A 26,424-nucleotide genomic window follows, 5' to 3' on the forward strand; every position below is an offset into this window, starting at 1 on the left:
AGCAGTCTCATAGGCTAAGCGTATTATGCTACGAAGCCAAAAAGAGAGAGAGGTAGCCGAAGCCTTTTGACCTCTCCTCTGTCCAGAGTAAACGACAAACAGAGAAGAAGTTTGTCGAAAATCTTTAGTTGCCTGTAAGTAGAACTTCAGGGCACGGACCACTTCTAGATTATGCAAAAGACGTTCCTTCTTTGAAGAAGGATTAGGACATAACGATGGAACAACAATCTCTTGATTGATATTCCTGTTAGAAACAACCTTAGGTAAAAACCCAGGTTTAGTACGCAGGACTACCTTGTCTGAATGAAAGATCAGATAAGGAGAATCACAATGTAAGGCAGATAACTCAGAGACTCTTCGAGCCGAGGAAATAGCCATCAAAAACAGAACTTTCCAAGATAAAAGCTTAATATCAATGGAATGAAGGGGTTCAAACGGAACACCCTGAAGAACTTTAAGAACCAAGTTTAAGCTCCACGGAGGAGCAACAGTTTTAAACACAGGCTTAATCCTAGCCAAAGCCTGACAAAAAGCCTGGACGTCTGGATTCTATGCCAGACGCTTGTGTAAAAGAATAGACAGAAAATAACTCTACTGTGCATACATTTATCAGCCTGATACCAGTCACTACTACTGCATTTAAGGCTGTACTTACATCATACGGGTAACAGCAGTGTTTTCTTAGTCAATTCCATTCCCAGAAAATATTGTACTGCACATACCTCATTTGCGGAGGACCCCGCATGCTATTCCCATTTTCTGAAGTTACCCCACTCCTCAGAATGTCGAGAACAGCCAGTGGATCTTAGTTACGCCTGCTAAGATCATAGAAAACGCAGGCAGTTTCTTCTTCCAAATACTGCCTGAGATAGAAAAACAGCACACTCCGGTGCCATTTAAAATAACAAACTTTTGATTGAAGAATAATTAAGTAAAAACTCCAGCTCCTCTCGCGACCTCCTTCTTTGTTGAGGGTTGCAAGAGAATGACTGGATATGACATGTGAGGGGAGGAGCTATATAGCAGCTCTGCTTGGGTGATCCTCTTGCAACTTCCTGTTGGGAAGGAGAATATATCCCATAAGTAATGGATGACCCGTGGACTGAACACACTTAACAAGAGAAATGGACATGTCTGAACATTATGCTTTAATGTGTGCAGGGGATAGCATTGTCATATAGTAATTATAAACAGAGGTTTGTCAATTATATTTTTTTTAATTGCCCAACAGGAAAAAATATTGGTAATTCCAAATACTTATTACGTATATTCCTTCTGATATATAGGCATTGAAATTATTTAGTGGTAGTAGGAATGTTAAAGGGACAGTCTAGTCAATATTAAAACTTTCATGATTCAGAGATAGGGCATGCAATTTTGAACAACTTTCCAATTTACTTTTATCATCAAATTTGCTTTGTTTTCTTGGTATTTTTAGTTGAAAGCTAAGCCCTTGAAGGCCACCTCTTATCTCAGTGAGTTCTCACAGTTTTCACAGCTAGACAGTGCTAGTTCGTGTGTGCCATATAGATAACATTGTGCTCACTCCGGTGGAGTTACCTAGAAGCACTGATTGGCTAAAATGAGACATTTATAAAGTATCAATTTTACCCTTAATTGGTGTTTGAGCGCCGATCAAACACCAATTAAGGGTAAAATTCATACTTTGGACAGAGGCCGAAATGCGTTGACTTTAAACTGGTAAGCTAATTTTCTATATCACCATTATTTTGGAAACACTTTGCACCATTGTGATGTTTGTTCACAGGACACTGCAATATTAATACGAAGAACTTTAGGACACTAATAGGATATCCCCATTTAAAGTAGGAACCACCAAGACACAGCAAGTTGAACTTATTTTTACTCAATTGTATGAACTTTTACATTGCTCATTATTGGATATATTTCTTGAATTTACCACTTTCTGGATTTACCACTTTTTGTGTACACAATCTTTTCATTTTTTCATATTTTTGGACACCCACACATATATATATTTTTGGACTCTAGTTTGTTTGTCTGTTGCCATTTTGCACTTATGTTCACTTATCATTTGTAATTCACCTTTTTATTTGTATCAGGATGGTTTATTAAGTCAGAGTGTAGAATAACACCAACATTTATATAGAGATACAGTTTACCATAGGGATTGCAGCGTAATTCTCATATACTGCTATTTCATATGTTCTTATTTAACGCATGGATCCATGTTTTTAGCATCATTTTTAACATTGTTCATATCTTTTAACATTGTTTATTTTTAATAGTATTTTTATGTATGTAACCATTTGGAATTAAATATATTGTATTTTTAGCCACCTTAGCCTTCCTGCATAGGCGCTCTTTACACAAATGTATTTCTGATTTTTCACCGGTCAGCTAGGAACCGTTTGTATAGAGATAGAGGTGCTTTATTTATCTTAGTGTTCTGTCCCCCTATCCTGTGATACTTACTTTATCTTGGAGAGCTTTTGCATAATTATGCTTAGTTTTTCAAGGATCTGAACATCAACCTTAGGATCTCGTAACAATGCAGCACTAGTCTTAAAAAATGATTCTGTGCTACAGGTTTCCAGAAAAGACTCCATAAACCCTGTAACATAAAAGGTGACTCTTTAATATTCAGTAAATAAATGCCAGAAAAAAAGCAAAAAGTATAACTATTATTTCAAAACATGTATGTTGCCCTTTTATCAGTGCGTAATGCCAAATTAGCCTGATTTTTTCTATGACCTTTTTAATCAAATGAAAAAATTATAAACATTTTGATTAAAGGGACACTGTACCCAAAAATTTTCTTTCATGATTCAGATTGAGCATGAAATTTTAAGCAACTTTCTAATTTACTCCTATTATCAAATTTTCTTCTTTCTCTTGGTATCTTTATTTGAAATGCAAGAATGTAAGTTTAGATGCCGGCCCATTTTTGGTGAACAACCTGGGTTGTCCTTGCTGATTGGTGGATAAATTCATCCACCAATAAAAAAGTACTGTCCAGAGTACTGAAACCAAAAAAAAGCTTAGATGCCTTCTTTTTCAAATAATGATAGCAAGAGAACGAAGAAAAATTAATAATAGGAGTAAATTAGAAAGTTGCTTAAAATTGCATGCTCTTTCTGAATTACAAAAGAAATTTTTTGGGTACAGTGTCCCTTTAATATCAGATTATTCATTAAATGGTGTCTACTCTCTAAGTAGGTTATTGAAAAGTAATACAACACAATGTGTATAAACTAATAGCATTACAATAACCTTCATTTTGATAAAGTATCAGAGGTATATAAAAATAAAGACATTGTCTTGCCTACCACCACCAACAAAAAACCCCAATGAAAATTATACCCTTAGAGGCTATCTCTAGAGGTTCACCTGATGCTTTCCTGACGCTCAGGAAAAGAGAGACTTTTTGGATCAGGAAATTGAGGACACTTCAACCAGATGGACTCAATGAAAATCTAGATATGGCAGCCTTCTAAATAGAATTACTGAAATATGAGCACTCCAGTTGTTATTTCTATTATGATATTTATGATTTTTTCTCTAGGGTCCTGTAGTTATCTCGTTTTTGAGACTCATTATTTAATTAGGGGTGCATTTATTCTGCAATATCTGATATATACAATGTTTGTATGATTGTCTGTCTCACACAGAATATCATTCATACTCTATTAATCTCAGTAGAAGTGATTACCATTATCAGTTCAGATCTTACCCACTTCCATTGACTACAGTCACCTATACAAAGGGTATATATATTTATTTATTATTTAGCTACACCATATACACCACTAATATAGTCACTCTTTATATCAACCCCATTATTAATTATTTCCAGTCACACCTCTCACATCACTAATATAGTCACTGCTACACAGTGTCATCATATTTTACATTGGTATTAGTCACACATATATTATCAACATTCATTTTATTATTATTTTTTATTCATAACACTTATCACTTTTCACACCACAAATTTAGTCACTGTTACACAGTGCTATTAATATATTCTTCATATTTGCACTAGTCACTATAAACACACCATTAACTTTTTATATATTATTTAGTTTTTAATACTTAATTATTTAACATGTATATCACCATGTATCTATTCTAAGTCAGCACTAATGTGTTATCTAACATTTGAGATCAATAAGCTAGTCTCAACAAGTGGCAACATTAATATTACGGGTATCAGACTTGCAGCATACTGAGAAACTAAGGAGATTTAAATTGAGAGAATGTATAGGCAGTTATTTTAGATGCACTTTGGGTTTATTTATATAGATAATAGCAATGGTTCTATGATTTATATTAATTTTTAATATGTCCTATTGAGATAGACTTTGGACAAAAATGTTATGTTTAATGTAGTTTTTTAGTTTTGTATTGTATGCTTTTATACATCTATTTATACATTGTATTTGTAAGGAGGTTTAACATGTTTAAATATCATCTTACCTACATGTGTTTACAAAGGTTACCTTAACAACCACACAAAGGTGATTATAGTTAGGTGTGTTTTTTTTGCCAATTGTGCTTCTGCTAATTGATTATCCAATCACAATAGCCCATTTGTTTTTAGATTTCTGTTAAATAGCAAGTGTTTTATAATGTTTGTTATAGCCTGATGAAACAGCCCTGAGCAGGCTGAGAAACGCGTTGCTGTGTTAATAAAGACTTTTTATACTTTTATACACTTGCTATTGTGTGTGTTTTTATCACCTCCTGTGATAAATTATATAATTGATCCTGGTTCCTGTTGAGGATTGCTGTTTTAAGTCTACTGGGCGATGTTTTGGCTCCAGTTTGCGGAGATTGCACCTGCAGGTGCCCACCATCTTGTAAGTGCAAGCAATTGGTATTATTTTCCCCTTGTCCTGATGATATTGGGCCATGTCGTGTTGCTTTTTCCTTTATCCATAGGCACATATACATTGGAGTGTCAGAGGATTCCTGACTGTCTCTGCGCTTTGGATACAGTGTGCTGAACCACTGAGAAGTGTCAGTCTGCTCTACTAGCACCAGTAGGGTGCTTTATGTTTGTGAGTATTCACATTCTCATATTGCTGCTCATTTTACCTGTACTGGCGATATTAGGCCATGGTGGCGCCTCTGTTTTTTATTCTTTTTTAGATTCCATACTACAGGATAGCCATCCTTTGACAGAGTGCAGCCTCAAACATCTGGAAATTGTCATTACCCTGGACTCATAGACTTTCACATTATCATTATTTGGTTTTGAATTGGTTTTATTATTTTTTCCAATCTATGTTTATATTCTAGTAATATATATATATTCTTTTATATATATATATATATATATATATATATATATATATATATATATATATATATAGTTTTTTACTATTATCATTTTCAGCATTGTGGTTACTTACTTATGTCCACATTTTAGATTTTTTAGGGTTTTATTTATAGTTTTATAATTGTTGCTATTATCATATTTCTAGATTTAGGCCTGGGTTTTTTTGTCGAGACATTACTAGCACTACCATATCATCTATTATATTGGAACTGAGGAAGCGCCCCCTAAGGGCGTGGTGTGTCCACTGAGTACACACCACTCTCTCCATACATAATATAAAAATAATGCGTAACTGAACATATCTAACACATTTTGAACAGTTCCATAGGTCTAGTAGTAAGAAGCTGTTGGAAACGCTTTAAATGGCCATTATAGTAAAAAAAAATGTATCTGTTAGAGAATGTCATTTCAATACTATCAATCATACACTACATGCAAAGGGGTTAAACACACGGTAGAAGTACCGATCAGGACCTGCTCTGTTTCACATCTAATCTAAAGAAATTCACACAATAGATCAGAATCAAATCTTTCATACAAGGTGCCTCATTGGAATAGAGTTCAGATGATTGCGACTTTAACAGCAGTAAGATGCCAGCTGAATATAGTTTAATATACATTTATATTTTTAAAGTAAGCAAGGTTTAAATTAACTTTATATGCTAGGTTTACACACAGACATCGCCATGAATAATCATTTAAATAGTCGGTGAACACATAGATTAAAAAGCACCAGTGTGATTCCACATTATGAGTTTTCGAAATACTTCATCATAATAATAATAATAATAATAATGTAATTTTAACACCCCAGCTCTGTGTGTGCTCTGCAATCAAGGTTAAACACAAAGTTAAAAATACCACTTGGGAGCCGCAGAGCAATACTGGTCTGACCAGAAACTGCCGGTAACCCAATCAGCAGTGGCAGTCAAACACTTTTTGCAACTATTGCTGCTGACTTGGTCAGTGGCATTTTCCATTCTGGACCAGCAGTGTTATGTGGCTCTGAGCGATAATTTAACTATGTGTTTACCCATTTGCAGGGGTTAAACACATATGTGTGGTGTTGCTATTGTTAAAATGACATTCTCTAAAAAAAGATAAATTAGATGGGTTAATTACACTCGATATGTTGGATATAATGAATTATCACTAAAAACTGGCATACAGAACATAATTGAAAGGCAATCATGAACTAAAAAAGTTAATTGTGCATCTGCCATTATAATGAACAGCGTTTACCTCACGTGTCTGAGACAAAGGGCAAAGCCAGTAGCAACATTTACCTTGCAACAGAACTTCTCCACCATCCTGGAACATTATTCTTATCCATCTTACAATGGAAAGAACTACGAATTGAGGGGGCGAGTGAGGGAACAACTTTTATGTTGGTAAACAAAGTCACTTTTATTTACTCCCCCTGTTGAAATGTGTCTCACCAAACACTATACAAGATTTAACAAAACTGTCTACCTGCAACTATTGGGCATGTCCATGGATTAGAACATCATTTATGTGTTGCAAATTATTTTTTGTCTCAATATCACTATATTTAATTTAAATTTCATATATAAAATCTATTTTTTGTGAAATATCCCGAAACTAAATGAACATTAAGGGTTAAAAAAATAACAAGTTACGTTGTTAGAAAGTAAACAGTGTTATAATATAAACAATGCATACTTACTGGCTTCCATTGACAACTGAAGTAAAATATCTAGAACACTGGAAACAAGACCTCTATTGGACAGATGTAAGAGGTTTAATACAATAGTGACTGCTTGGTACTCAATAAACATATCTCTTCCTTCATCTGTCTTCAAGTCCATGCAGAGTGCATCCAACGCTTGGGCAAGGTAATCCACTAAAACATAAAAAGAGATTTGCTTTATGCTGTCCTCTGACCCCTACCCCCAAAATTGCCTCTCTCACTAAGACATATACTGTAACAAGTATAAATCATCCTACTAGATTATCGTAAATAAAATATGAAATTGTTTCAAACATTCTTTTTTATTCTATGTGCCACAGTATGTTCAGTTTTGTAATACAAACATTTCTAAGAAAAATAACCACAATGAATGATACAAAATATCCAGATTTAGAAACAGTGTATTATCCCTGGAAACCTATAAGTTGGCTCTGATTTTGAAGTTATGTTATAAAGGTTATATTCACGATAACAACAGAAATATTGTATGTATGTACTGAACCCAAATTATTTTCTTTCGGGATTCAGATAGAGCATGCAATTTTAAGCAACTTTCTAATTTACTCCTATTATGAAATTTTCTTCGTTCTCTTTGTATCTTTATTTGAAAAAGCAGGAATGTAGACTTAGGAGCCGGCCCATCTTTGGTTCAGCACCTGGGTACAGCTTGCCGATTGGTGGCTAAATGTAGCCACCAATCAGCATAATGCTATCCAGGGTGCTGAACCAAAAATGGACTGGCCCGTATGCTTACATTCCTGTTTTTTCAAATAAAGATACCAAAAGAATGAATAAAAATTGATAATAGGAGTAAATTAGAAAGTTGCTGAAAAGTGCATGCTCTATCTAAATCATGAAAGAAAAAAGAAAAAACATAATTTATGTAAGAACTTACCTGATAAATTCATTTCTTTCATATTAGCAAGAGTCCATGAGCTAGTGACGTATGGGATATACATTCCTACCAGGAGGGGCAAAGTTTCCCAAACCTCAAAATGCCTATAAATACACCCCTCACCACACCCACAATTCAGTTTAACGAATAGCCAAGAAGTGGGGTGATAAAAAAGTGCGAAAGCATATAAAATAAGGAATTGGAATAATTGTGCTTTATACAAAATCATAACCACCACAAAAAAAGGGCGGGCCTCATGGACTCTTGCTAATATGAAAGAAATTAATTTATCAGGTAAGTTCTTACATAAATTATGTTTTCTTTCATGTAATTAGCAAGAGTCCATGAGCTAGTGACGTATGGGATAATGACTACCCAAGATGTGGATCTTTCCACACAAGAGTCACTAGAGAGGGAGGGATAAAATAAAGACAGCCAATTCCTGCTGAAAATAATCCACACCCAAAATAAAGTTTAACGAAAAACATAAGCAGAAGATTCAAACTGAAACCGCTGCCTGAAGTACTTTTCTACCAAAAACTGCTTCAGAAGAAGAAAATACATCAAAATGGTAGAATTTAGTAAAAGTATGCAAAGAGGACCAAGTTGCTGCTTTGCAGATCTGGTCAACCGAAGCTTCATTCCTAAACGCCCAGGAAGTAGAAACTGACCTAGTAGAATGAGCTGTAATTCTCTGAGGCGGAGTTTTACCCGACTCAACATAGGCAAGATGAATTAAAGATTTCAACCAAGATGCCAAAGAAATGGCAGAAGCTTTCTGGCCTTTTCTAGAACCGGAAAAGATAACAAATAGACTAGAAGTCTTACGAAAAGATTTCGTAGCTTCAACATAATATTTCAAAGCTCTAACAACATCCAAAAAATGCAACGATTTCTCCTTAGAATTCTTAGGATTAGGACATAATGAAGGAACCACAATTTCTCTACTAATGTTGTTGGAATTCACAACTTTAGGTAAAAATTCAAAAGAAGTTCGCAACACCGCCTTATCCTGATGAAAAATCAGAAAAGGAGACTCACAAGAAAGAGCAGATAATTCAGAAACTCTTCTAGCAACCAGAAACAATAAAAAATGAGACTTAAATAATGTGGAGACAAAAGCGACGCCCATATTTTGTCGTGCCAAATAAGACGCCCACATTATTTGGCGCCTAAATGCTTTCTGGCGCCAAAAATGACGCCACGTCCGGAACGCCGACAATTTTGGCGCAAAATAACGTCAAAAAATGACGCAACTTCCGGCGACACGTATGACGCCGAAAACGGAAATAGAATTTTTGCGCCAAAAAAGTCCGCGCCAAGAATGACGCAATAAAATGAAGCATTTTCAGCCCCCGCGAGCCTAACAGCCCACAGGGAAAAAGTCAAATTTTAAGGTAAGAAAAATGTTAAATTAAAATGCATTATCCCAAATATGAAACTGACTGTCTGAAAATAAGGAAAGTTGAACATTCTGAGTCAAGGCAAATAAATGTTTGAATACATATATTTAGAACTTTATAAACAAAGTGCCCAACCATAGCTAGGAGTGTCACAGAAAATAAGACTTACTTACCCCAGGACACTCATCTACATATAGCAGATAGCCAAACCAGTACTGAAACGAGAATCAGCAGAGGTAATGGTATATATAAGAGTATATCGTCGATCTGAAAAGGGAGGTAAGAGATGAATCTCTACGACCGATAACAGAGAACCTATGAAATAGACCCCGTAGAAGGAGATCACTGCATTCAAATAGGCAATACTCCTCACATCCCTCTGACATTCACTGCACGCTGAGAGGAAAACCGGGCTCCAACTTGCTGCGGAGCGCATATCAACGTAGAATCTAGCACAAACTTACTTCACCACCTCCATCGGAGGCAAAGTTTGTAAAACTGAATTGTGGGTGTGGTGAGGGGTGTATTTATAGGCATTTTGAGGTTTGGGAAACTTTGCCCCTCCTGGTAGGAATGTATATCCCATACGTCACTAGCTCATGGACTCTTGCTAATTACATGAAAGAAATGGGTTCAGCCCTTTAAGCTAACCAGAAGATAAAATAGATTTGTGGGAAATCCTAAATTTAAACAACAGTTTAAGACCATCACTCTTCATCCTCTATTGACAACAAAACTTAAGTGAGAAAAGGGTTTCATATTTGTAATGCTGCTCACACCATAAAGGCTTTAGCTTACTCAACATAGGGCCAGGTATAAAATGTGGCACTTAATTGTATAAGGACCCATAGGAACTATAGGTGATGATAATGTAAAAGAAGAGGCTTTACAAATAACCCACTTACAAAAAGTCAGGCAATAAAGAATACTGGGGACAGTGTTTGCTATTTGAGAGATCGTACCAAAGATTATTGTGAGATTGTGAGAAAGGAGACTGGCACCATTTTTTTATGCCCAGTTCATTATTTTTTTTGTTTTTTTAAAAAACATTTTTATTGAGGTATACACAGAAAAAGTACAGACAATGCAAGCCATAGACTAATGGTACAAAGTATGACGTCTGCACAATATTAACTTATATACAAATAAAAATGTATAGGCAACGAGTTCTGCTACAGTCTCTGAGCCATGAGTGTGTGTGTGACCGCTATAAGTAGAAGACAATCCAAGAACAGTGGCTATATAGAGCTATACCATATCCAAGACATACTGACTGCGGGCTATAGTTTTTCATTAGTAGAGTGATATGCAGAACAAATTAAACTAAGTGAACCAAACAAAATAGAACCTCCATTTTCTTTAATTACCGTATATTATGATAATACCTGGCCAAGTACCCCCAGAAATATGTATACAAATTAGTAGTTAGACATACCCCAAAGGGAGATTTGTGCCCACTGGCTGTAATATAAGAAGGGATAGAAATTGGGGACAGATATCAACAGGGCTCATTCCAAAAGAAAAGAAAAAGATAACTGAAAAACGAAGATGTTGACCCCCTAGAATAGACAAATAATCTGACTTAGACGTCTCAATAGAGAATAGTTAAGTGAGAGTAGTTTTAGCTAACCAGTCATATATTAAATATTTGAAACAAAAATACAATGCCAAATGCATAGGATCTATATAGCTCTATGCTATATGTAAATAAAGCATATGTGAAGAAAAACATACCCCTGTAGGTAGATTAGACTTCACTTTTGGCACTCAAATATTTTAACATTAAGAAAGAATAAATATTAAAAAGAGTTACCCTTTTCATCAAGGGACACAACCATAAAGTATAGATAGTGGTGGCAAACACAGCTGATAATTAAAAGTTTATGGTAAATCTGTACTGTGTGAGTCCCTTTTTAAGCATTAGGATTGAACATATATTCCATTACTGTCTAAGCCAACAGTTATTGAGACAAGAATTACAGTTTAAATGGGCACAAACATAAAAAGAACATATTGCATAGTATAAATTATGATATCAAAGGTGCAGGAACTTACAAGCATCATAGCTTTTCATATGGCACATTCAAACGAGATTACATGAGGGGTTATATAGAAAAGAAGTGGCTGTGTTTCCAACTAACCATGGAGGGGAGACTATTGGTGAAAGGCACATGAGAGAATAGATAACTTTTGAGCTACCTCCAATAAAATAGTGTACCGAGCACAGCAATAGCAGTAGCATTGATGAATTGGGACTGTATTACTATGGCAATGGGCATATGAGGTGAATCGGTTAGCGGAGCCTAAGCAGTTTCAGCCCACTCCCATCCTGTTAATATGGTGGCAACAGTCAAGAGGGAGCTCAGGGCATGTACCACAGATTTCATCCTAAGTGCAGATAAGTTAATGCCTAGGTAGGTTCGAGTCCATAGTCTCATACTTAGCCACACAGTCACTGGTCTCGGTGAGCCTCTGGAGTGGCGCTGCTCCTCCATTCCCTGGTAATGAAGTGGACCCCGGCATAATCAGGGAGGCCGGTCGCACCTCAACGGTGCTAGGGACCTCCTCGTATCGCTACTATGAGCCACTATGGATCTCAGGTATGTGATAGCTCACTTGACTCCTCAAGATAAGTCTCTGAGAGCTCCAGTACATGGTAATCACCTCCAACAACATCTGCAGAGCACAGACCAGGAAAATGCTGCACATGGCCTCATGACATCACCCCGGAGGTATCCAAAAAACTCTTTTGAACAGCCAAAGTAGGGGGGGGGGCGACTTGGGGCGACCCCCGCTCTAATGTTACACTTGCCAGCTCATCTGTGCAGAATTCAGGTGTGTCTCCCCAAAACTGGTAAAGATGGATTGTCCTGTCGCATGTCTCTCTGTAGGCCTGCACCATACTTAGGAATTGGCTCATTTAGTGATATGAGGATTTTGTCAATCCTCTTGTCAATTTTCGTATCAGACTCCTCCATAAGAGATTTAATGACAGCTAGTATCCCCTCCATGTCAGCACATCAATCAGAACAGCTTAGGTGTGGGAGAATTTTCAAGAGTTCAGGGTGAACCTGGTGTGGTTCACTTTACCCCGGTTACCCGGGGGCGTGCTGAAGTCCTTTCCTCTCTAGGCCGCCAAAGACTTCAACAGTCCAGCCTGAGGAGTAAAAATGTTGGTGTCAGCCAAACCAGCGATGTCTCCTCTATCTTATGCAGCAAGTTTTACTGTTGGATGACTTCAGCAAGCTAATATACACGGCGGAATGTAATCTTCTGTATCAGTGCTCCCAGTTTAGCGGCCATCTTCGGCCATAGCCCAGACATGCCCCCCTTGTTTGGTCTTTTTTAAATAAATTTTTTTTATTGAGGTAATGGAGATAGACAATATAAACAATATGAATTCAAGAGAAAATAAATAAATAAATGATTTCCAGTTTCAAATATACTCAAGAGACAAATGAGAACTTACAAAAATGTAAAACAATACAACACCAGTCAGAAATAACCTATGGATGTCTTCTATGGTACACGAGAAACCAGTTTAATCTTCAAGCGAGATAATATCAATGATACCTCCTTTATATTTTTCAAATCTGAGAGGCTACTTTTGAGCCTTGACTTATTAATTATAAAAGTAAACAATTTACAAAGCAGGTAAATGGAATACGATAGCCATAGTTATGGTAAAGAATAAGTCAGCACATCCTAACACATCGTGGTGATTGTGCAAAGCGGGCCATTCGAAATGTGAAGTACCTCTAAATCTATGGAATCGGCATTCACCTTTTTATAGCTCTTTATAGTTTATAATTATGTTTAATAACCATTAGAGAAGTATGAATGTAATAAATAGTTTACGTGTTAGGGTTGAGATATAGATGAGTTATCTAGTACCATTGCACAGGCAGAGAACAGCATATACCCTACTCAGAGAAAGAGCAGTCAGAAGAGTGGGGAGGAATAAAAAGGGGGGGGAATGGGGATTTAAAAAAAAAAAAAAAAAAAAAAAAAAAAAAAGGGGATTCGGGGGGGGGGGGGGGGGGGGGGAAAGAACCAGGCACAGGGAGGGGGGTCGTATCACAGTCCCCTCCCACGTAGTCTGTGTGGAGATATATTACAATGCATCCTTCAGAATGAGAGAATCCTATCCTCTCCCAGTGAGTCCCAAATCATAGCGTGCAGGCCCATTTGCTGGCGGGCATTGTATACATAGTTTTCCATGGACCGGAAGTAAGAGGTGAGGTTAATCAGGGCCTGCCAGTTAGGGCAGTCGGGTCTCTTCCAATTTCTGGCAATCAGTAATTTCGCGGCCATCATTATTGTTATCAGCAGAGTGCGGTCTGATACGGAGTGAGCCCGAAGGCCTAAGTGGATTAAGGCTGTGTCCGGAGGAAGAGATGTGATATGGCCAAGATGACGACAGAGACCCTCTAGTCTATGCCAAAAAGGGGCAATAACAGGGCAGGACCACCAGATGTGTAGGGGGTCACCAATCTGTTGGCAGCCTCTCCAGCAGAGAGGAGAACTACTAGGAAACATTTTATGTAACTTCAAAGGAAAGTAATGCCATCTAGTCAGTAGCTTGTAGAAAAGTTCAAAGAGAGTCACGCAGTGGATGGATGACTTAGTGTATTGGATTGCATCCGACCACTCCTCTGCCGGGAGGGTCACCCCCCAATCTCTCTCCCAGTCCTCCATTTGTCTGGTCTTGACAAGTTTGGCAGAATCCAATAGGATTTGGTAGTGGGAGGATAGAGGGGAGATGTGTTGGGAGTCTGTGGAAAGCCGGGTCTCCCACGGAGTCAGTAACCTGGGAGGGGCATCGAGTAAGCACCAAGACTTTAAGAAGGAACCCTTGTTTGGTCTTTTTTACAGTGCACTCCATGTCTCAGTGTTGTAGTCTGGCAAATTTGACTACAGTAATTGTCACCATTGTTAAACTAAACTCAGCACTATTGAACACCTAAAGTATATTCGTTCAAACAGGTTTTCAAGTTTTTATCACACTGGCAAGTGAAAAGAAAGAAATCCGCATTGTTTCACTTTAAGGTGGTTTAAGGCTCCGGTCCCTATCCCACTCTATGAGCGAGGTATACCTGTATATCATATATCCATTCCAATTGACAAATTCTAAATATCTTATACAGGGAAAAAAAACAAATTTATGCTTACCTGATAAATGAATTTCATTCATGGTGTACACTATTTATTACTCCTGGGAATTAGGAGGTGGCAAAGATTCCCAAAGAGCGCTTTAAAACCCGTCCAACCTCGCTGGTAAACTAGTCTGACGTATATCCAAGCAAAAAAAAAGGCAGGAAAAGTATTAAGAGCAAAACAGGGGGAAAACGATGTGCACAAAAATAAATCATCACCAAAACAACAGGGTGGGCCTTGTGGACTCTCACCACTATGAAAGAAAATAATTTATCAATAATTGATGAATAAATATTGTAGTACCTTTGTATTCTGCAACCTGTAATCAGTCAGCTGGACGTCTGGGAAGTTCCAGCTTGCTATAAGAGCACCTGGAGGTGACTCTTTTTGTGAGTATTTTGTACACTATGTCCTATTGTTTTGATACAGACTATGCAAAGCCATTTTGGCAACCTCGTTTCCTTTGTGTTTTAGTTTTTCAAACTTTATATGTTGTTTTAATGAAACTGATGCAACAGAACGGAAGTTTTAGGCCCAGAGCAGCGGCTCATTATTGGATAACAACCCCCCCCCGGATAACCCTGGTTACATCTAGCCAGTACTGTACGTAGCTACAATTATACCATCACCTATACTGTGTCACCAAAAACCATATAGATACCAACTTTTATCAAGCCTCAGCCTTATTGACAATAACATTGAAAATGGAGACCATGGAAGAAGCAGACCTACAATACATTGATCAATGCTACAAAAATATTAAAAGCATTAAGCAATCTCTACTAAAATAAATTCAATGGGGGGGCGGAGCCTGGCCACGCAGGGAGATGGCTGCTTGATTCCTGGCTCCTAAGCCCTACACCCGAGAGTAATTGAATAACAGGGTAGTTCCCCTACTTACCTACCCCATTCCTTGGGCAATATACCAACAACATACTCTGCCATACATTTGAGTGTGAGAAGGCAGTTTTGAGGAGGCTGCAACATCCCCGGAGCTTGCGGCCTAGACGGCCCTGTGACCTCACATTTATTACACAGCCTTATGTTCCCATATCACACAGCGATATCACTGACGGCAGCGCATTCGAGATCCGCGCTCTAATCACCGGGCCATAGAGAGGTGGAGGAAGCCAGCTACTTGTGAACCGATTGTGGTCAGCCCGTGTAGTGTCCCAGTGCTGACTGAAGCATTTGACTGGCTGAGGTTGAAAAGAGCTCTGCGGACCTCTGGTAGAGTCGGCATGTGGCGGGTGTTATGTCCTTCACGAAAAAGCTACGATAGAGGTGAGAAGGACCGGGCTCGGGGGGGCCATGCTGTAAAATAGCTCAGATCCCAATCTAACACGCCTGCTCGGAGCACAGTTTAGCAGCACTGCTGGGGGGCCACAAAACACTTGAACGTGATGTAAACCTTATATAGAAGCTATCTGGCTGAGGGATGTGAAGGTGTTTGTTTATCCTTTTTTCTTTCTCTCTGTGCCTAAAGCCACTGAATTTGAGGTTTGAAAGGACCCTCCATACAATTGACCATATTAAGAGAATAAACTAATTGCTGCCACATCAGGGATTACGCGACAATGAGACCATACTATACTCCCCTCCCTGCTTTACAACATATCTGCCATAACAGAAGAGGGACTACCTAACAGAGCTGGGACATTAGATCATTAATTGAACAAAGAAAGGCAGTACAGCAACCTATATTGTAACATCTGAAACAGCAGGGGCACTGACTGACACTAGTTAACGGAGCATATACGCTTAAGCAGGGCCTGAATTCTCACAAGAGCAGAGGATAATAAAAACCTGCATACAGGGGTAGCCTGCTTTTAAGATAAGCCTTTACAACTACAGCCATAGCAGCAACCACTATCTTGGGCTGAGAGTATATTACAAAATATACACCTAAGCTTAATATATGTCTAACAGGAAAAATAACAAAGCAGAGAAGGGCCGTAGGAGCGCAAACCTCACCAACTATCTCAAACTGGTAAACTCAGGCACAGACATAATCAGCACGGAGTCACCCCCCCTACTCCATTGCCGACTGTTGAGGGCCCAAAATCAGATCCACAACCACAAGAACTTATTATTAACGCTGTGCTGACAGAGATGAGATCACTGTTTGGCGACTTAAAAAAAAGACTTTCACCAGGTCAGCCAGCAAGTTCAGACACTTGAAAAAAACATAATTTATGTAAGAACTTACCTGATAAATTCATTTCTTTCATATTAACAAGAGTCCATGAGCTAGTGACGTATGGGATATACATTCCTACCAGGAGGGGCAAAGTTTCCCAAACCTTAAAATGCCTATAAATACACCCCTCACCACACCCACAAATCAGTTTAACGAATAGCCAAGAAGTGGGGTGATAAGAAAAAAAGTGCGAAGCATATAAAATAAGGAATTGGAATAATTGTGCTTTATACAAAAAAATCATAACCACCACAAAAAAGGGTGGGCCTCATGGACTCTTGTTAATATGAAAGAAATGAATTTATCAGGTAAGTTCTTACATAAATTATGTTTTCTTTCATGTAATTAACAAGAGTCCATGAGCTAGTGACGTATGGGATAATGACTACCCAAGATGTGGATCTTTCCACACAAGAGTCACTAGAGAGGGAGGGATAAAATAAAGACAGCCAATTCCTGCTGAAAATAATCCACACCCAAAATAAAGTTTAACAAAAAACATAAGCAGAAGATTCAAACTGAAACCGCTGCCTGAAGAACTTTTCTACCAAAAACTGCTTCAGAAGAAGAAAATACATCAAAATGGTAGAATTTAGTAAAAGTATGCAAAGAGGACCAAGTTGCTGCTTTGCAGATCTGGTCAACCGAAGCTTCATTCCTAAACGCCCAGGAAGTAGAAACTGACCTAGTAGAATGAGCTGTAATTCTTTGAGGCGGAATTTTACCCGACTCAACATAGGCAAGATGAATTAAAGATTTCAACCAAGATGCCAAAGAAATGGCAGAAGCTTTCTGGCCTTTCCTAGAACCGGAAAAGATAACAAATAGACTAGAAGTCTTACGGAAAGATTTCGTAGCTTCAACATAATATTTCAAAGCTCTAACAACATCCAAAGAATGCAATGATTTCTCCTTAGAATTCTTAGGATTAGGACATAATGAAGGAACCACAATTTCTCTACTAATGTTGTTGGAATTCACAACTTTAGGTAAAAATTCAAAAGAAGTTCGCAACACCGCCTTATCCTGATGAAAAATCAGAAAAGGAGACTCACACGAAAGAGCAGATAATTCAGAAACTCTTCTAGCAGAAGAGATGGCCAAAAGGAACAAAACTTTCCAAGAAAGTAATTTAATGTCCAATGAATGCATAGGTTCAAACGGAGGAGCTTGAAGAGCTCCCAAAACCAAATTCAAACTCCATGGAGGAGAAATTGACTTAATGACAGGTTTTATACGAACCAAAGCTTGTACAAAACAATGAATATCAGGAAGAATAGCAATCTTTCTGTGAAAAAGAACAGAAAGAGCGGAGATTTGTCCTTTCAAAGAACTCGCGGACAAACCCTTATCTAAACCATCCTGAAGAAACTGTAAAATTCTCGGTATTCTAAAAGAATGCCAAGAAAAATGATGAGAAAGACACCAAGAAATATAAGTCTTCCAGACTCTATAATATATCTCTCGAGATACAGATTTACGAGCCTGTAACATAGTATTAATCACGGAGTCAGAGAAACCTCTATGACCAAGAATCAAGCGTTCAATCTCCATACCTTTAAATTTAAGGATTTCAGATCCGGATGGAAAAAAAGGACCTTGAGACAGAAGGTCTGGTCTTAACGGAAGAGTCCATGGTTGGCAAGATGCCATCCGGACAAGATCCGCATACCAAAACCTGTGAGGCCATGCCGGAGCTATTAGCAGAACAAACGAGCATTCCCTCAGAATCTTGGAGATTACTCTTGGAAGAAGAACTAGAGGCGGAAAGATATAGGCAGGATGATACTTCCAAGGAAGTGATAATGCATCCACTGCCTCCGCCTGAGGATCCCGGGATCTGGACAGATACCTGGGAAGTTTCTTGTTTAGATGAGAGGCCATCAGATCTATCTCTGGGAGCCCCCACATTTGAACAATCTGAAGAAATACCTCTGGGTGAAGAGACCATTCGCCCGGATGCAACGTTTGGCGACTGAGATAATCCGCTTCCCAATTGTCTACACCTGGGATATGAACCGCAGAGATTAGACAGGAGCTGGATTCCGCCCAAACCAAAATTCGAGATACTTCTTTCATAGCCAGAGGACTGTGAGTCCCTCCTTGATGATTGATGTATGCCACAGTTGTGACATTGTCTGTCTGAAAACAAATGAACGATTCTCTCTTCAGAAGAGGCCAAAACTGAAGAGCTCTGAAAACTGCACGGAGTTCCAAGATATTGATCGGTAATCTCACCTCCTGAGATTCCCAAACTCCTTGTGCCGTCAGAGATCCCCACACAGCTCCCCAACCTGTGAGACTTGCATCTGTTGAAATTACAGTCCAGGTCGGAAGAACAAAAGAAGCCCCCTGAATTAAACGATGGTGATCTGTCCACCACGTTAGAGAGTGCCGAACAATCGGTTTTAAAGATATTAAATGATATATCTTCGTGTAATCCCTGCACCATTGGTTCAGCATACAGAGCTGAAGAGGTCGCATGTGAAAACGAGCAAAGGGGATCGCGTCCGATGCAGCAGTCATAAGACCTAGAATTTCCATGCATAAGGCTACCGAAGGGAATGATTGAGACTGAAGGTTTCGACAGGCTGTAATCAATTTTAGACGTCTCTTGTCTGTTAAAGACAAAGTCATGGACACTGAATCTATCTGGAAACCCAGAAAGGTTACCCTTGTTTGAGGAATCAAAGAACTTTTTGGTAAATTGATCCTCCAACCATGATCTTGAAGAAACAACACAAGTCGATTCGTATGAGACTCTGCTAAATGTAAAGACGGAGCAAGTACCAAGATATCGTCCAAATAAGGAAATACCACAATACCCTGTTCTCTGATTACAGACAGAAGGGCACCGAGAATCTTTGTGAAAATTCTTGGAGCTGTAGCAAGGCCAAACGGTAGAGCCACAAATTGGTAATGCTTGTCTAGAAAAGAGAATCTCAGGAACTGATAATGATCTGGATGAATCGGAATATGCAGATATGCATCCTGTAAATCTATTGTGGACATATAATTCCCTTGCTGAACAAAAGGCAATATAGTCCTTACAGTTACCATCTTGAACGTTGGTATCCTTACATAACGATTCAATAATTTTAGATCCAGAACTGGTCTGAAGGAATTCTCCTTCTTTGGTACAATGAAGAGATTTGAATAAAACCCCATCCCCTGTTCCGGAACTGGAACTGGCATAATTACTCCAGCCAACTCTAGATCTGAAACACAATTCAGAAATGCTTGAGCTTTCACTGGATTTACTGGGACATGGGAAAGAAAAAATCTCTTTGCAGGAGGTCTCATCTTGAAACCAATTCTGTACCCTTCTGAAACAATGTTCTGAATCCAAAGATTGTGAACAGAACTGATCCAAATTTCTTTGAAAAAACGTAACCTGCCCCCTACCAGCTGAACTGGAATGAGGGCCGTACCTTCATGTGAACTTAGAAGCAGGCTTTGCCTTTCTAGCAGGCTTGGATTTATTCCAGACTGGAGATGGTTTCCAAACTGAAACTGCTCCTGAGGACGAAGGATCAGGCTTTTGTTCTTTGTTGAAACGAAAGGAACGAAAACGATTGTTAGCCCTGTTTTTACCTTTAGACTTTTTATCCTGTGGTAAAAAAGTTCCTTTCCCACCAGTAACAGTTGAAATAATAGAATCCAACTGAGAACCAAATAATTTGTTTCCCTGGAAAGAAATGGAAAGTAGAGTTGATTTAGAAGCCATATCAGCATTCCAAGTCTTAAGCCATAAAGCTCTTCTGGCTAAGATAGCCAGAGACATAAATCTAACATCAACTCTAATATTATCAAAAATGGCATCACAGATGAAATTATTAGCATGCTGGAGAAGAATAATAATATCATGAGAATCACGATTTGTTACTTGTTGCGCTAGAGTTTCCAACCAAAAAGTTGAAGCTGCAGCAACATCAGCCAATGATATAGCAGGTCTAAGAAGATTACCTGAACATAGATAAGCTTTTCTTAGAAAAGATTCAATTTTTCTATCTAAAGGATCCTTAAACGAGGTACCATCTGATGTAGGAATGGTAGTACGTTTAGCAAGGGTAGAAATAGCCCCATCAACTTTAGGGATTTTGTCCCAAAATTCTAATCTGTCAGGCGGAACAGGATATAATTGCTTAAAACGTTTAGAAGGAGTAAATGAATTACCCAATCTATCCCATTCCTTAGTAATTACTGCAGAAATAGCATTAGGAACAGGAAAGACTTCTGGAAAAACCGCAGGAGCTTTAAAAACCTTATCCAAACGTATAGAATTAGTATCAAGAGGACTAGAATCCTCTATTTCTAAAGCAATTAGTACTTCTTTAAGTAAAGAGCGAATAAATTCCATCTTAAATAAATATGAAGATTTATCAGCATCAATCTCTGAGACAGAATCCTCTGAACCAGAAGAGTCCAAAGAATCAGAATGATGGTGTTCATTTAAAAATTCATCTGTAGAGAGAGAAGATTTAAAAGACTTTTTACGTTTACTAGAAGGAGAAATAACAGACAAAGCCTTCTTTATGGATTCAGAAACAAAATCTCTTATGTTATCAGGAACATTCTGCACCTTAGATGTTGAGGGAACTGCAACAGGCAATGGTACATCACTAAAGGAAATATTATCTGCATTAACAAGTTTGTCATGACATTTAATACAAACAACAGCTGGAGGAATAGCTACCAAAAGTTTACAGCAGATACACTTAGCTTTGGTAGATCCAGCAGGCAGAGGTTTTCCTGTAGTATCTTCTGGCTCAGATGCAACGTGAGACATCTTGCAATATGTAAGAGAAAAAACAACATATAAAGCAAAATAGATCAAATTCCTTATAAGACAGTTTCAGGAATGGGAAAAAAATGCCAAACATCAAGCTTCTAGCAACCAGAAGCAAATGAAAAATGAGACTGAAATAATGTGGAGACAAAAGCGACGCCCATATTTTTTGGCGCCAAATAAGACGCCCACATTATTTGGCGCCTAAATGCTTTTGGCGCCAAAAATGACGCCACATCCGGAACGCCGACATTTTTGGCGCAAAATAACGTCAAAAAAATGACGCAACTTCCGGCGACACGTATGACGCCGGAAATGGAAATGAATTTTTGCGCCAAAAAAGTCCGCGCCAAGAATGACGCAATAAAATGAAGCATTTTCAGCCCCCGCGAGCCTAACAGCCCACAGGGAAAAAAGTCAAATTTTTGAGGTAAGAAAAATATGATAATTAAAGCATAATCCCAAATATGAAACTGACTGTCTGGAAATAAGGAAAGTTGAACATTCTGAGTCAAGGCAAATAAATGTTTGAATACATATATTTAGAACTTTATAAATAAAGTGCCCAACCATAGCTTAGAGTGTCACAGAAAATAAGACTTACTTACCCCAGGACACTCATCTACATGTTTGTAGAAAGCCAAACCAGTACTGAAACGAGAATCAGTAGAGGAAATGGTAAATATAAGAGTATATCGTCGATCTGAAAAGGGAGGTAAGAGATGAATCTCTACGACCGATAACAGAGAACCTTATGAAATAGACCCCGTAGAAGGAGATCACTGCATTCAATAGGCAATACTCTCCTCACATCCCTCTGACATTCACTGCACGCTGAGAGGAAAACCGGGCTCCAACTTGCTGCGGAGCGCATATCAACGTAGAATCTAGCACAAACTTACTTCACCACCTCCCTTGGAGGCAAAGTTTGTAAAACTGATTTGTGGGTGTGGTGAGGGGTGTATTTATAGGCATTTTAAGGTTTGGGAAACTTTGCCCCTCCTGGTAGGAATGTATATCCCATACGTCACTAGCTCATGGACTCTTGTTAATTACATGAAAGAAAAGCATGAGACAATGCAAAAACAGGTGACTTCCAACTCCCAACAAATTCAAGACCAAGAAGGGAATATACTGTTTCTGCTGTCCAGGATAGAGGACCTGGATAACAGAGGAAGAAAACATAATTTATGCTTACCTGATAAATTTATTTCTCTTGTAGTGTATCCAGTCCACGGATCATCCATTACTTATGGGATATTAACTCCTCCCCAACAGGAAGTGCAAGAGGATTCACCCAGCAGAGCTGCTATATAGCTCCTCCCCTAACTGCCATTACCAGTCATTCGACCGAAAACATGCAGAGAAAGGAAAACCATAGGGTACAGTGGTGACTGTAGTTTAATGGAAAAATTACCTGCCTTAAAGTGACAGGGCGGGCCGTGGACTGGATACTCTACAAGAGAAATAAATTTATCAGGTAAGCATAAATTATGTTTTCTCTTGTTAAGTGTATACAGTCCACGGATCATCCATTACTTATGGGATACCAATACCAAAGCTAAAGTACACAAATGACGGGAGGGACAGGCAGGCTCTTTATACGGAAGGAACCACTGCCTGAAGAACCTTTCTCCCAAAAACAGCCTCCGAAGAAGCAAAAGTGTCAAATTTGGAAAATTTGGAAAAAGTATGAAGAGAAGACCAAGTTGCAGCCTTGCAAATCTGTTCAACAGAAGCCTCATTCTTAAAGGCCAAAGTGGAAGCCACAGCTCTAGTAGAATGTGCTGTAATTCTTTCAGGAGGCTGCTGTCCAGCAGTCTCATAGGCTAACCGTATTATGCTACGAAGCCAAAAGGAGAGAGAGGTAGCCGAAGCTTTTTGACCTCTCCTCTGACCAGAATAAACGACAAACAGGGAAGACGTTTGTCGAAAATCCTTAGTTGCCTGTAGATAAAATTTCAGGGCACGGACTACATCTAGATTGTGTAGCAGACGTTCCTTTTTCGAAGAAGGATTAGGACACAAAGATGTAACCACAATCTCTTGATTGATATTCCTGTTAGTGACCACCTTAGGTAGGAACCCAGGTTTAGTACGCAGAACTACCTTGTCTGAATGAAAAATCAGATAAGGAGAATCACAATGTAAGGCAGATAACTCAGAGACTCTTCGAGCCGAGGAAATCGCCATTAAAAACAGAACTTTCCAAGATAACAACTTGATATCAATGGAATGAAGGGGTTCAAACGGAACCCCCTGTAAAACATTAAGAACTAAGTTCAAACTCCATGGTGGAGCAACAGTTTTAAACACAGGCTTGATCCTAGCTAAAGCCTGACAAAAAGCTTGAACGTCCGGAACTTCTGACAGACGTTTGTGTAAAAGAATGGACAGAGCTGAAATCTGTCCCTTTAAGGAACTAGCGGATAAACCCTTTTCTAAACCTTCTTGTAGAAAAGACAATATCCTCGGAATCCTAACCTTACTCCATGAGTAACTCTTGGATTCGCACCAATATAAGTATTTGCGCCATATCTTATGGTAAATCTTTCTGGTAACAGGCTTCCTAGCCTGTATTAAGGTATCAATAACTGACTCAGAAAAACCACGTTTTGATAAAATCAAGCGTTCAATTTCCAAGCAGTCAGCTTCAGAGAAATTAGATTTTGATGTTTGAAGGGACCCTGGATCAGAAGGTCCTGTTTCAGAGGTAGCGACCAAGGTGGACAGGATGACATGTCCACTAGATCTGCATACCAAGTCCTGCGTGGCCATGCAGGCGCTATTAGAATCACTGATGCTCTCTCCTGTTTGATTCTGGCAATCAATCGAGGAAGCATCGGGAAGGGTGGAAACACATAAGCCATCCCGAAGGTCCAAGGTGCTGTCAAAGCATCTATCAGAACCGCTCCCGGATCCCTGGATCTGGACCCGTAACGAGGAAGCTTGGCGTTCTGTCGAGACGCCATGAGATCTATCTCTGGTTTGCCCCAACGTCGAAGTATTTGGGCAAAGACCTCCGGATGAAGTTCCCACTCCCCCGGATGAAAAGTCTGACGACTTAAGAAATCCGCCTCCCAGTTCTCCACTCCCGGGATGTGGATTGCTGACAGGTGGCAAGAGTGAGACTCTGCCCAGCGAATTATCTTTGATACTTCCATCATTGCTAGGGAGCTTCTTGTCCCTCCCTGATGGTTGATGTAAGCTACAGTCGTGATGTTGTCCGACTGAAACCTGATGAACCCCCGAGTTTTTAACTGGGGCCAAGCCAGAAGGGCATTGAGAACTTCTCTCAATTCCAGAATGTTTATTGGTAGGAGACTCTCCTCCTGATTCCATTGTCCCTGAGCCTTCAGAGAATTCCAGACAGCGCCCCAACCTAGTAGGCTGGCGTCTGTTGTTACAATTGTCCAGTCCGGCCTGCTGAATGGCATCCCCCTGGACAGATGTGGCCGAGAAAGCCACCATAGAAGAGAATTTCTGGTCTCTTGATCCAGATTCAGAGTAGGGGACAAGTCTGAGTAATCCCCATTCCACTGACTTAGCATGCACAATTGCAGCGGTCTGAGATGTAGACGTGCAAAGGGTACTATGTCCATTGCTGCTACCATTAAGCCGATCACCTCCATGCATTGAGCTACTGACGGGTGTTGAATGGAATGAAGGACACGGCATGCATTTTGAAGCTTTGTTAACCTGTCTTCTGTCAGGTAAATCTTCATTTCTACAGAATCTATAAGAGTCCCCAAGAAGGGAACTCTTGTGAGTGGAAAGAGAGAACTCTTCTTTTCGTTCACCTTCCATCCATGCGACCTTAGAAATGCCAGTACTAACTCTGTATGAGACTTGGCAGTTTGAAAGCTTGAAGCTTGTATCAGAATGTCGTCTAGGTACGGAGCTACCGCAATTCCTCGCGGTCTTAGTACCGCCAGAAGAGCACCCAGAACCTTTGTGAAGATTCTCGGAGCCGTAGCCAATCCGAATGGAAGAGCTACAAACTGGTAATGCCTGTCTAGAAAGGCAAACCTTAGATACCGGTAATGATCTTTGTGAATCGGTATGTGAAGGTAAGCATCCTTTAAATCCACTGTGGTCATGTACTGACCCTTTTGGATCATGGGTAAAATTGTCCGAATAGTTTCCATTTTGAACGATGGAACTCTTAGGAATTTGTTTAGGATCTTTAAATCCAAGATTGGCCTGAAAGTTCCCTCTTTTTTGGGAACCACAAACAGATTTGAGTAAAACCCTTGTCCTTGTTCCGACCGCGGAACCGGATGGATCACTCCCATTAATAAAAGATCTTGTACGCAGCGTAGAAACGCCTCTTTCTTTATTTGGTTTGTTGACAACCTTGACAGATGAAATCTCCCTCTTGGGGGAGAGAATTTGAAGTCTAGAAGGTATCCCTGAGATATGATCTCTAACGCCCAGGGATCCTGGACATCTCTTGCCCAAGCCTGGGCGAAGAGAGAAAGTCTGCCCCCCACTAGATCCGTTCCCGGATCGGGGGCCCTCGATTCATGCTGTCTTAGGGGCAGCAGCAGGTTTCCTGGCCTGCTTGCCCTTGTTCCCGGACTAGTTAGGTCTCCAGCCTTGTCTGTAGCGAGCAACAGCTCCTTCCTGTTTTGGTGCAGAGGAAGTTGATGCTGCTCCTGCTTTGAAATTACGAAAGGAACGAAAATTAGACTGTCTAGCCTTAGGTTTGGCTCTGTCTTGAGGCAGGGCATGGCCTTTACCTCCTGTAATGTCGGCGATAATTTCTTTCAACCCGGGCCCGAATAAGGTCTGCCCTTTGAAAGGTATATTAAGCAAATTACATTTAGAAGTAACGTCAGCTGACCAGGATTTTAGCCACAGTGCTCTGCGTGCCTGAATGGCGAATCCGGAATTCTTAGCCGTAAGTTTAGTTAAATGTACTACGGCATCTGAAATAA

General features: G+C 39.3%; 1 protein-coding gene across 2 annotated transcripts in view; it reads right to left on the reverse strand.

Moving 5' to 3' along the window:
- CCDC138 (coiled-coil domain containing 138) overlaps positions 1-26,424 on the reverse strand; it is a 160,389-nt gene that overhangs the window by 3,823 nt on the left and 130,142 nt on the right. For both annotated transcript variants that reach the window (XM_053707614.1, XM_053707615.1), the window contains exons 12-13: positions 7,017-7,193; positions 2,458-2,596 (exon numbers count right to left, since the gene is read on the reverse strand). In XM_053707614.1, the coding sequence (XP_053563589.1) occupies positions 2,458-2,596; positions 7,017-7,193 (316 nt within the window). The remainder of the gene's footprint in view (positions 1-2,457; positions 2,597-7,016; positions 7,194-26,424) is intronic.

Source organism: Bombina bombina, chromosome 3 (assembly GCF_027579735.1).
Source record: "Bombina bombina isolate aBomBom1 chromosome 3, aBomBom1.pri, whole genome shotgun sequence".
Classification (NCBI taxonomy): Eukaryota; Metazoa; Chordata; class Amphibia; order Anura; family Bombinatoridae; genus Bombina; species Bombina bombina.